The sequence below is a fragment of the Thermobia domestica genome, chromosome 9 (genome assembly GCF_964235325.1).
Source record: "Thermobia domestica chromosome 9, izTheDome1.hap1.1, whole genome shotgun sequence".
Classification (NCBI taxonomy): Eukaryota; Metazoa; Arthropoda; class Insecta; order Zygentoma; family Lepismatidae; genus Thermobia; species Thermobia domestica.
The window spans coordinates 97510009-97523056 of NC_137462.1; the positions used below are offsets into that span (position 1 = coordinate 97510009).

The following is a 13048-nucleotide window of genomic DNA, read 5'->3' on the forward strand; positions in this document are numbered from 1 at the left end:
ATTTTATAACAAAATGACTCGCGTCTATTTACTTTATTTCATGGTTCTCTCATATTCACTTACAAATGATCGGCTACAGTTGACATCTAAATTCATAAAATTATACGCAATCATCTCAAGATTTTTCACTTCATGATATAGAGGCACGGGTTATTCTTGACCCCCGTAGCTCACTTTAGGAAAATTCGTAAGGAAAAATAATATATAACAATAACCGCATGCACATGACTGGCAATAGTTCGTGTTGGTCCCTTCGCGATGCTCCGCGATGAATCGAAGAAGCGCGGACCAAAATGAAGTCCTCGCTGCTACGCGGTGGTAACTTCAATACTCCAACTGTAGATATCTCTTTCGACTAGACGAAACCCTGCCACCAGTGGCACACTAGCGGCAGTCCTTCGAAGCGTCGCTATAGCGACGATCGACATTTACCGGCAAGTGAGCCACTAGGTGTTGGCGACGGTTACGGCATGGGGTAGTTTCTTCCTTATCTGTTCTTAATTATTTTCACTTATACCTTAAAATCGGAACAAACCAAAGCTAATAATTTCATTATCTTAATAAATTAAAATATCGTACTTGATCGATGCTGGTCTGTATACCTACTTTTGGGCCATTCTGTAAATCTGACTTTCAAGGTATCGTTATCAATATTTAAATATCCCAAAACTTAATGGTTTCGTATCTAGTACATTTATTCCAGAATATAACTGGTCTTTTGATTTATTCAATTTCAAACTTTTTCCATTTGCAACGTTACACTCTTCGTAACTTCTCAATTTCCATGCATAAGCAAATATTTTCTGAGGTGTGTCTTAATCTATATTAAAAAAGAAACCATATAGTTTTCATACATGCATAAATGATAATGATTATCAAATCTTTTATGCTTGATTCTGCAACTGCAGAATGTGATAGTTGAAAGCAGCTTTGCCTTATTTTATTGTATTTATTTATTTATTTATTTATTTATTTTAGCTGTTTAGAAACTCAATCAAATTAGTTTCTGTAATAGGCCAATGGTAGCTCTGTTGCTTTATGTAATAGCGTACGTTTTCTTTTAGTATTCATGATCTATGTTAGATTACAATGAAACTATCAGAAAGAAATGTAATTATATTTAACTTAAAGAAGTGTGATCGAGCTACGCCCATTGAATCATGTGTCTGTTCTACGATAACTCTCGTAAAATTTATTGAATGTTTAATGTGAGTATGCGTGATTAACTTTAGCATTGTGTTTGGGGTTGAAATGTGTAACAAAAGTTGTTGTGTTATATTCAACCCACGTTAAAATTTTTAAAGTACACTTAGTTTTATAAATATTTCTTCATAAATTAAAAAAAAAAGATAGATTTTAAATATAGTATATATTTAAATATGGCGTATAGTAAATAATATAGTATGTCGTATAATTTCTATGCGATTTCCACAGTGATTCCCACAGATTGAAGTTGGGAACGGTAAATAAAGTGAGGATTTAATTTAATCCACAGAGTGCAAGATTTGCGTTCTATATATATTACCAGATACGCATGAGGTCTGTCTCATGATACTTATTGCAGTATTTTGAGAATCCGCAGTTCGTGCAGCAAGTTTCGTTTATTCATAAGTCTTGTTTTACTGATGATGGCTCTTATAATTTCCACAATAGGCATATGTTGGTAGAAATCAATCCACATATCGTTTTTCGTCTACTTTAATCTAAACGCTTTAATCTAAATTGAGACTGGAGCTGTAGCAAAAGAAGAGGGTGAACATAAAAAGATTTTACTTTGAATGATTCAAAGTATGATCCTCTTGCATCCGATGTGAGTGTACGGAATCGTACACTTTCCGTAGTTTGTGAGTGGGTATGTGCAAAAGTTCCAACATGTACACTCATGTCCAAAATTATTGTCGCATGTCTATAAATATGTTGTTGTAGGAATATAATTTGATAGCGAATTCGCCCGGTATTTCTTACAATGTTAGTATGTGTATAATAGGCAAAAACATGTATGTGGTAAATTTCATGTCAATAGAGCAGTAAATAAGAACAATACAACGAAAATAAAACTTTATTTTTCCGTTTAGCAGCATTTTATTTTACTCATTCTAATTTTCGTATTTATAATTATTTTCCTATGAAATTTACCACAAATATACATTTCCCGATTATACACATAGTATCAGCATTAAAAGTACCCTGCAAAATCATTAACAAATTATATTCTTACAACAAGACAATTATAGATATGCGACAAACATTTTGGACATGAGTGTACGTTATACTGAATTCTAAAGTACACTTGACTTCATTAGAAATTTTCTGCTGAATGCCCTAAAATGTAGTAATAAAATAAATGTACAGTACTAGTCTTCGTTACTAGCAAACTAAAATATAAAATGGTTATTTTACTTGTTTTTTTCTAGAGTCCATCAGAAGAGGACGATGACGAAGAAGGAGATTATGTGTAGCTAATATACAGAAGCAAAGAAGAAAAATTCAGTTAAAAATATATTATTAAGTCTATATTGCATAAAGAAATGCAATTATTGTTGTTATCTTAATAAAATTGTTTTCTTAATTGATATGTCAAGTAAAAAAGTGTTCGTTTTTCTTAAATATATTCTGGAAAACATTTTTTTAAACTTTAAATTGTTGTTGTAATGATTAATTTCAAAATGTCTTTATAGTTAATGGTTGTACTACATGACGAATTGAGAATCAGTATGAGTTGTCTGTAATGGAGAGATAGTTAAGTGCTACTATAGTCTGAGAACATATTCAGGTAAGAAATGGTGGCAGTGTTTAAACGCTTTGAACAGAATTACAGATTTTTTTTTTAAAAAAAATGTAGGACTAATATAATTTCTTTAGTGAAATTTCTAGTTCAATATCCCACCATGGTTATAATCTCGAGGCTAAAGTTGACAGATGATTAGTTAAGATAAATAAGGATGAAAAACTGATAGACTGAGAATGTCGAACAAAACAGAGCAACATCGAAAACATTCATGAACACGATGTTGTCCTCCTAACAACAAAAGATTTATATATATATATATATATATATATATATATATATATATATATATATATATCGGGTGTTTCAAAACAACAGCGACAAAATTTGGGAAGTGATTCCTGACAAATAGATAAGACAAAAAGTATAGACCAATTGAGGTATACAAATGTTTCCTTTCAGAGTTACAGGCTGCCGAAAATATGAAAAGATGAATTTTAAAGGTCCATAGCTCCAAAACTAATGGACCTACCGTAGTCGGATCAAGATTTCACTTAGAAACAAATATGTGCCCTTTCCAAAAACCATGTTTCAAAATCCTAAGGTACTCACGCAGCAATTTTTATAGATCGAGTTTGGCTACGGACATACAATTTGAAGTACTACTCAACTACCCCTATAAAAATTGTTGCGAAAGTACCACAGGATTCTGAAACATGAATATTTGGACAGAGCACATACTAGTTCCTAAGTGAAATCTTGATCCGACTATAGTAGATCCCATAATTATGGAGTTACGGACCTTTAAAATTCATTTTTTTTTCATGTTTTCGGCAGCCTATAACTCCGAAAAGAAGCATTTGTGCAGCCAGGTTGGTCCATACTTTTTGTCTTATCTTGGTGTCAGCAAAAACCTCCCAAACGTTCTCGGTGTTGTTTTAAAACACCCTGTATATATATATATATATATATATATATATATATATATATATATATATATATATATATATATATATATATATATATATATATATATATATATATATATATTTCTGAGAACAATAACACAAGTACCGTTTTCCATGGAACGTTACTTTAGAGACACACTTCTTAGGTAGCATGCCTATTATAATCTATAGACCACAATTATTTAACATTTGAAAATGTTTTGTGTAAATTCCGTAAAGGAATTTAATTCATCACTAAGACACATAATCGGTGTTGTAAATACGTTACTCTTTAAGATTTATAGGGTCTAACTGGACTGCAAAATCATGCGTGTATGCATTATTCGTAACTTTAGAAAAATTTCAATAATCTAGCGAAATTTCGTAACAGAGTAATTTATCAACAAAAATAATTTTTAGATGAAACTACTGAAGTGAGTCCAGTTGAGTTTCTGAAGGAAATTTATGGACCTATTTATCTTTTTTATTGCTATTGAGAACAATCGATAAATACAATTCCTCTTCAGTTCCCTTCGGCGATACTTATTTAAGAACCTCATGTCTACGTTTTCTTGTCCTATCACTATTCTCGAGGATGGCAGTATTGAGGGAGGAGTTAGTTTATATAACTACTGACCTGAACTTTTCGTTTTATTTTCCCATTAAATTCGTTTTTATTTTTCGCGAGGAAACAATTTTCCCAGGCTATTAAAAAGTACTTTTAAACTTGCGTTAACCAATCATCAAACATGTATCTCGACCAATAGGTACGGAATTCATCATGATTCTCACATTAAAAATGTGGATAAAAGCTCAAACTTTTCATTTATACTGAATATGATTTAATGTTTTGTGCAGTTCACTTACAAGATGAAAAATATGTTCCCTCTCTTGTCCACAACTAAATAAAGAAACATTCACAAGCTCGAATTGCACTTTTACAAAGAAAAAAAGAAAAGCTTGTTTCAGATGGATATATTTTCATATGCTTTACTTCGTGCTAAACATGTAGTTTCTTTCTTGTCCTCACTTCTCGAGGGGCAAAATTATTATGAGAAATTTTCCTTCTCATTATCACCACACTTGTACTCAGAGAGAAATCTTTCAGAGTCCACGTTCGAGGTAGCTAAAAATATAATACTGCTTGAATAGTGTAAACGGCAAACTTTTTTGTGTACCATTTCAAGTAAAAATAGAAATTCCACACAGTTTACATGTTTTCCTTCTCAATCGATCCATGTACAGTGTTTTTTTTTTTTTTTTTAGAGAAACATAGGCTTTCATTAGCTGTTGAGGTGGGATTCCGTCCATTCCCTTTACTTCTTTCAGTTGATTTATTATTTCTGGTGTTGAGTCGGTTTGGAAAATTGACAGATGACTGAATAAATCATGTAGTAGGAGATCCGGGTTCGATTCCCGGCGGGAGCTCATGTGGTTCGGATTCCACGTTAATCGGTAGGTTTACGTCTCATATAGCCTCGCTGTTGAACGGAACATTAAACTTAGCTCAACAATAACAAAAATTCTGTCACTAACACTCACATTTGATAAAACTTCATTTATTGGATTTAAAAGGCATTCTTTTGTCACTATATGGAACAAATGTTTGAGGTTACTAAGCTTGCTGGACAGAAAGTGGTCAGTAGCATATAGGCCACCTTGGATGCCAAGACAAGAGAATATGGAAAAAATGAATTCCAAAAAATGAAAAACAAAATAGGCTAATGCTTTCATTTTCTTCTCTGGGTGATTGTTTTTCAAACAGTAAATTGTAAAGCCAAAAACAACATAGTTTAGCATAATTCTGGCTGCCAAGGTAATAGAAATATGAATTGTTCATGAAATACTAAATCTCAAATTTTACTCCTAGAAAATTTCCTATTTTGGAGTTAGGCTACTTGGGATCTAAGCGATCCATATCTGGATCCCTCTAGAAGTCCAATATAGTCTGCAAATATTTCGCAATTTTATTCATATATTAATAATTATTCTATGTTAATCTTACAAATTTCCAAAATTCGCATTATTTCACGATTCAAATACAGCAGATGACTACTCCTTCAGTGTTGCTGGACTTCATTGTAGAATTTATTTTGCTTTTCGCGACTTTTCGTTGTTATTGTTGAAACGTAAAGTTCAGGTTCCTACTCACAACTCAGGATCATAAACTACGGTACTTCTTGAGCTATTGTAATGCTCCTTTCCAATCAAGAAATATTCAAGTAAACTAATGTCATAATTGGAGGAAGACTATTTACAAACAAAAGAAAATTAAATTGAATTAAAAAAGTACGGAAATCTTTGTGCCTTTCGTGCGAATTTTGGCTCTGAAAATCTACGGTAACTACGTCTATGACATTATATGTTACGATTGATGTTTGTCTGTAAGAAGAACGTAACGATTTCTTGTGCTTCTTATGTTTGTACAGAGAGGATTCAAATATAAAATTATATAATACTTCACAGCTAACAAAGTTGCATACATCTTCAAATGAAGAAAAAAATACTTGCGAAAGTATTTTAATGTGTAAAATTAAGGCTATTACTGTGACCAACCTACAAGTTACTCGCCCGTTACGCACAAAACGAAGAGCCCTGCTCAATTGCCTGAAAACCTTAAATTTTAAACTCTTTTTTTAAAATCAACTATGAGGTAATGTTTATAATTCTCTAAAAAGCTTAAAATAAATTGATTAAACCAGATTAAACTGAAAGACCGCACTAAATCCAGCAGACACAGAAATTCAATGTATGACTTTGGAAGTAAATAAATGTTTATTAAACAACAATCACTATTTATATTGATTAGATCATTTGATACACGATTTTAACACTAGCATAATGTTACAAAGAACATCACCCATAGCTCCAAAAATATGGAAACTACCGTAGTCGGGTCAAGATTTCACTTAGGAACTAGTAGTGCCCTATCGAAACATGAATGTTTCAGAATCCTCCGATACTACCGCAACAATTTTTATAGAGGAAGTTAGTGAGTACTTCAAATTAAATACCCGTTGCCAAACTCCCTCTACAAAAGTTGGCGCGTGAGTACCTTAGGATTCTAAAACATGGATTTTTGGATAGTGCACATATTTGTTCCTAAGTGAAGTCTTGACCCGACTACGATAGTTTCCATAGTTTTGGAGCTATGCATATTTATTAAGACCTTGGATCAGGACCCGCTTTACGGATCAGAGACGTGAACATTGAGTAAAACTGAAATATATATATATATATATATATATATATATATATATATATATATATATATATATATATATAAAAGAGAACGCACAAATCCTTTGTGAACTCATCACGCTAATACGGCTGAACCAATTTCTTTCATTTTTGGGGGGTTATTATGATTTGGACCCTAGATGGTTTTTATCATATCACTTTAATTTTTAATTACCAGTGTCTTGAGATAATTGACCATTCAAGTGTCCATACGTACAAATCCTTTGTTATTAGTTCATCATAGGTAAAAATAAACGTATTTATATGCAACCCGCATGACCATGTGACTCGGCGGGTTAACATAAATGACAGGCGCTATAATGTTAACATTTACTGCAATTTGAAAGCGAAAAAGTAAAAATTATCTAAGTAACAAAGTTTATTGCGTTCCGGGGTGACCGCAGCGAAGCGGGGTGAACGCTGCTAGTATATATATATATATATATATATATATATATATATATATATATATATATATATATATATATATATATATAAAAGCTGGAAGCATTTGAAATGTGATGTTGGCGCAGAATGCTGAGCGTGTCATGGACCGAAAGGAAAAGGAACGAAGACGTACTAAAAGAAGCTAATGAAGGACGAGAAATTATGAAATAATAAGGAAAAGAAGAAACAGCAGCTTGGCCATCTTATTCGGCACTCCGATTGGATCATCGTGTTCATAGAGGAAAAGGCAGAAGGAAAACCAGGAAGAGGAAGACCAAGTATAGAATATCTAGATGCAGTTATGAAGAAGAGACCTTATTAAAGTATAAAACAGCTCTCCCAAGAGAGAGAAAAGTTTTAAAATTTCCATATTGCCCACCAAGCTATGGTTGAGGTGAGAAGGAAGAATATATATATGTTTTATCTTCTTCGTTTCATTACGTATGAACTAGTGCTTTCCCCTAAAATCATGACAGTCGAAGTAAGTGTTAGGGAGGACAGAAGTGCTTTAAAAAAAAATGGCTCTTCACATTGCAATATTTCGATATGGAGTTCAAGTATTTGGACATCCATAATTATTAAACAATGTAGGATTACGATATCGCTGACCACTAATTCAGGTATTAATTAAATATGAAATACTTGTTAACTATATAAGAATTACTAATTTCCAAATTTCTAACAATGGTATCACTTTGTTTACTCCTAGCAAATTATTATTGGAAAAGACGGATTTTCTTCCAACATAATAAGTTAGGGCAATTACTCCAAACTTCTCGGTATTTCACATCGTGTGTGTGTGTGTGTGTGTTTTTTTTTTTTTTTAACAAATTGGTGAAAAGTATTATTTAAAAATTTTGAAATCAAATTAGAATGCTAAAGTTGGTTGAATAAAATGATGATAATGTTTTATATACAACATACGAAAATACATAAAAATTAACAATATTATAATTCAACGTGATATAGAAACTGATGCTTGTAGTTTACTATCATAACAAATTACACAGGCTTCCAATGTGAAAAGAAAGTAAGAAAGTCGTTTTAGCCTATATTGGGCCTTCTTTGTGAACTATTGGATAGAATTCCATTTATTATTGTCCTCTACATCAGAGAATGAAAACCGAGTCCTATTTGCCGGTAAGTGACCCATGCTGGAAGAATTAGGGGATTATTCCATAGTAGAGTTCTGTCCTTTACTGTTGGCTAAACAGTAAACCGGTTTCAAGCAGCAAAAACAATAGTAAAATATAAATTCTTTATTCTTAAAACAGAAGATATGTAACAACTGCAAATTTATTATACGAGATATGATTATATTAAAATTAAAAGAGTTGGAATGTAAGACTTAGACTAAGATCGAGCCTGTTGGTTCAGCTCTTACCTAGGTTACGATGAAAAAACGGGAGAACCCCGAGAAACCGCGTACACAAGAGGTTTGTTCACAAAGCCAACTTGGCACAGGTTTAAATGAAACCAATGACTCAACACATAACAATCAGAGTTGTTTCATGTATGACTTTAAGGTAACCCTGTTAGCAGGCGCATCACGATGATCTGGCAAGGACAACCGGGGATACCATTCAGCGATTTGGCTGAGACACACTGTATCATCCATCGTACTCATCGTACCTAGCGCCATCAGATTACCGCCTGTTCCATTCCTTGGGCAAACCACCTCCGTGAAAAATCCTTTGAAAATGAGGCAGACCTGCGCACGCGCTCACTTACTTCTTTAGGTCCAACACTCCTGAGTTTTATCGCCAGGGTATTCAGTAGCTTCAAGAACATTGCAAAGAATGTTGGATTGTGATGGATACTGCTTCGAGACCTAACGCTGAGTAGCATGCGTTGTGTTTGTCCAGTGGCGTATTTAGGGAAGGGGCTTCCGGGCTTAAGCCCCCTCCGAAAGTTAGCAAAGTCCTCAACGAAACAAAATCGTAAAAACGCCGCTGTGTTTGTCCGTTTCTGACAATCACAAACGGCGAGAACTTTTATTTGATTACCTTGTAATTCAGTTTCACAACATTCTAATTTACATTTTTTAAAATTATAATTCAAAAATTCTTCGTAAAACTGTTATATATATATATATATATATATATATATATATATATATATATATATATATATATATATATATATATGGTCTAGGAATTAATTCGTGCGGTTGGTACGCACACATTGAAGCTGTAGTACAAACACAAAATACATAAATACCTTAAGAAAAATATTGTCCATCGCTAGCCACCACTTTCGCCCATCTGTCAGGCAATGTACGGATTCCCTGGCGAAAGAAGTCCTCATCCTTGGAAGCGATCCAGTCAGAGACCCATGTTTCGATATCTTCTGAAGAAGTAAACCGCTGTCCAATCAAATCGTTGTTCATGCAATCGAACAAGTAGTAGTCCGAAGGAGCAACGTCTGGTGAATACGGCGGGTGGGGTAAAACTTCCCATCCGACATTTTCTAAATAGGTTTTGACCGGTTTTGCGACATGTGGGCGAGCGTTATCATGTTGAATAATAAGTTTATCATGTCTGTTCTCCCATTCTGGTCGTGTTCTGGCCAGAGCTTGCTTCAAACGCATTAATTGTCGTCGATAACGTTCTCCATTCATAGTTTCACCCGGTTGCAGCAGCTCATAGTACACCACACCTTTCATATCCCACCATATGCACAGCATAACCTTTGCACAGTGAATATCTCGTTTTGGTTGTGATGGACCTGGTTCACCTGGTTTCACCCAGGCCTTTTTTCGTTTAGGGTTCTCGTAATGGATCCACTTCTCATCACCCGTAATAATTCGATGCAGAAACCCCTTTCTGCTCTGTCGTTGAAGCAGCAATTCGCAAATGGTTTTTCGTCTTTCAACGTCTCTGTCTTTCAATTCATGTGGAACCCAATGTGACATCTTTTGAATCATTCCCATGGCTTTCAAGCGTTTGGAGACTGTTGTTTGATCAACGCCTAATGCTGCTGCAAGTTGTTCCTGCGTTTGACACGAATCCTGCTCGAGCAATGCTGTCAATTCTTCGTCTTGAAATTTTTTTGGCTGTCCAGCTCGCTCTTGGTCTGCCAAGCCGAAATCACCACTTCTAAACCGTGCAAACCACTTCTGACACGTTCGCTCAGCTAGAGCGTGGTCACCATACACTTCCACCAAAATACGATGACTTTCAGTCGCACTTTTCTGCATGTTAAAGTAATACAGCAGGACACCCCGCAAAAACACTTTATCAGGCACAAATTGCGCCATGTTCACTTAACTACAAACTGGTGTTGTTGACGCTTTAATCCACTGCCCTATACTACGAACGATACGCGATGACAGGGGTTTGCAACACATGTGTGGATACACGGAACTGTGGGACGCTCCGTTCGTTGCGCCATCTCTTGTCCACCCGCACGAATTAATTCCTAGACCAAAAATATATATATATATATATATATACAATCCCGTGTGTTGGCACAGGTGCATGCCTTATACTCCCGGTGGGTTGGATCCCAGTTAATCTGTAGGTCTATGTCTCATATATATCGATATTTAAAAATATGTGAAACAGACCTGAAATATTATTATAGATCTACAGGGTTTGTATGATAAGTAATGAGACCAGGTCTGGAAACATTGTTTTATTGATCTGATCTGTACAGGGACTTAAAAGCTTTCGAAGTACTCTCCTCTTGCGTCGATGCACTTCTGCAATCGATGTTTCCACGCTGCAAACGCCCCTGGAAGTCAGCAGCCGGCATGTCCTTTAGAAATGTGGTCACGGCTGCTTGGATGGCTGTGACGTCTGCAAAACGGGTTCCTTTCAAGCGTGGCTTCAGCTTCGGGAAGAGGAAGAAGTCGGCCGGGCTCACATCTGGGCTGTAGGGTGGTTGTGGAAGGACTTCCACCCCAATCCGGGTCAAAAAGGAGGTCACTAAGAAGGCGGTGTGGGCAGGGGCATTGTCGTGATGCAACTTCCACCGGCTAGCGATCGCCGGTCTTTTCCGCTTGACGCTCCTGTGCAGTCTCTCAAGGACTTGTTTGTAGAAGGCGGCGTTGACGGCTTGTCCTTGGGGTACAAACTCCTTGTGGACCACCCCCACATTGTCAAAAAAAACAATCAACATTGTTTTCACCTTTGACTTCGACATTCTGGCCTTCTTGGGGCGCGGGGACGCAGGAGTGTGCCACTCCGCGCTTTGACGTTTCGTTTCAGGGTCGTACTGGAACACCCACGACTCGTCACCTGTTATGACGTCATCTTCAAAGTTAGGGTCACTGTTCATGAGGTTCAACAGTTCCTGACAACAATCAACACGTCGTTGCTTTTGTTCGTCAGTCAACACTCGCGGCACCAGTTTCGCACAGATTTTTCTCATTCCCAATTGTTCCGTCACAATCTTGTGCACTGTTGTGTGGTTCATATCGAGTTCATCAGCAATCAATCTCAACGATAATCGACGGTCTGAGTTCAGGAGATCCCTCACTTTTGCCACAGTTTCGTCCGTAGTCACTGTTGTCGGGCGTCCAGCCCTCTCCAGATCCTCAACGCTTTCCCGGCCGTTCCGGAACGCACTGTGCCAACGAAACACCTGGGCTTTGGATAGGGCTTCCTCTTTGTAGGCCTCCGTGATGAGAGAAAGCGTCTGAGTAGCCGTTTTCCCCAGGCGAACGCAAAATTTGATCGCATAACGCTGTTCGATGGAACCCTCCATGTTTGTTGATTTTCCGCCGTGACAAGAATGTTCACAAGGGCTTTGTCCAAGGCTTGTCCGCGCTCCACTAAGGCTCGGAGCCAACTGACGCGCGGTGCGTTGCTTTGCTCGGACCCCCCCCTACATCCTCCATCACCGACAAACCCGCTCCAGCGACACGCGCGCCGCGGCGCGGCGAGTCTCATTACTTATCATACAGACCTTGTAAGTCTTCCTTCACTCGATTCAATGAATCGAGTGAAGATATTACGAACTGTGTTCCTGTTTCCAGAAAGGGGTTCAAACTGGTTTTTCACGCACAGTATTGTTACGTTTCGAAGAAAAGAAGAATAATCCAATATGTGTTTTTCTGTTTTGCAGAATGCGAGATTTTATTTATTTATTTATTTATTTTTTAGAGATGCAAAAAAGCCGGCTTTTTTGAATCGATGATTTTTTTCACATAAAAAGCCTGCTTTTTTGGGAAAAAAACGAGAATTTTGGAAATTTTGGCTTTTTTCATTTTCATGATTTTTCTATCTAAATAGCTTTCTTATAGTATATTCTATAGTTAGATAAGAATTCCATGACCTAAATGCGATATTTTGCTCTGAAATTCACCATCAAGATGGATGGAGCACATGTTTTACGATTTAAAGCTAACATGAATAATGTAGTATTTGAGGGCAATTTTAGAGGCTATTTAACTTTATTTTAACTTTTGAGTTATCGACATATTTTTTCTTCTCTAGATCATTTTAGTTTGTCATCTGTGTTTCATTTCTAAGAGCTTTTAGAACTCTAGCTTCTAGCGCAAATGTTAAACTTGCCCGTTTTTTTATTTATCCGTCAAACCGTACTTCCACATTTCTGTTATACTGTAGCTGTGAAGTGATTTAGCAATAATTTTCCGGACACAACCTTGAATACCAATTTATACAAATAATCAGTAGCGGATTTAGAAAAGTACTTTAGGAGGGTTTTTTCTGATTGTTTT

General features: G+C 35.9%; 1 protein-coding gene across 4 annotated transcripts in view; it reads left to right on the top strand.

The window, feature by feature from the left end:
* LOC145694053 (uncharacterized) overlaps positions 1–2581 on the top strand; it is a 36452-nt gene extending 33871 nt beyond the window's left edge. For 2 of the 4 annotated variants that reach the window (XM_081770195.1, XM_081770194.1), the window contains exon 6: positions 2415–2479. Coding sequence is in view for 2 of the 4 variants with exons in the window: in XM_081770196.1 (XP_081626322.1) it covers positions 2415–2459 (45 nt within the window). In the remaining 2 variants the exon portion in view is untranslated. Of the gene's footprint in view, positions 1–2414 lie in introns of all 4 variants that reach the window. The other 2 variants (XM_081770196.1, XM_081770197.1) reach the window with 2 other exon arrangements.
* The last annotated feature ends 10467 nt before the right edge of the window (positions 2582–13048 follow it).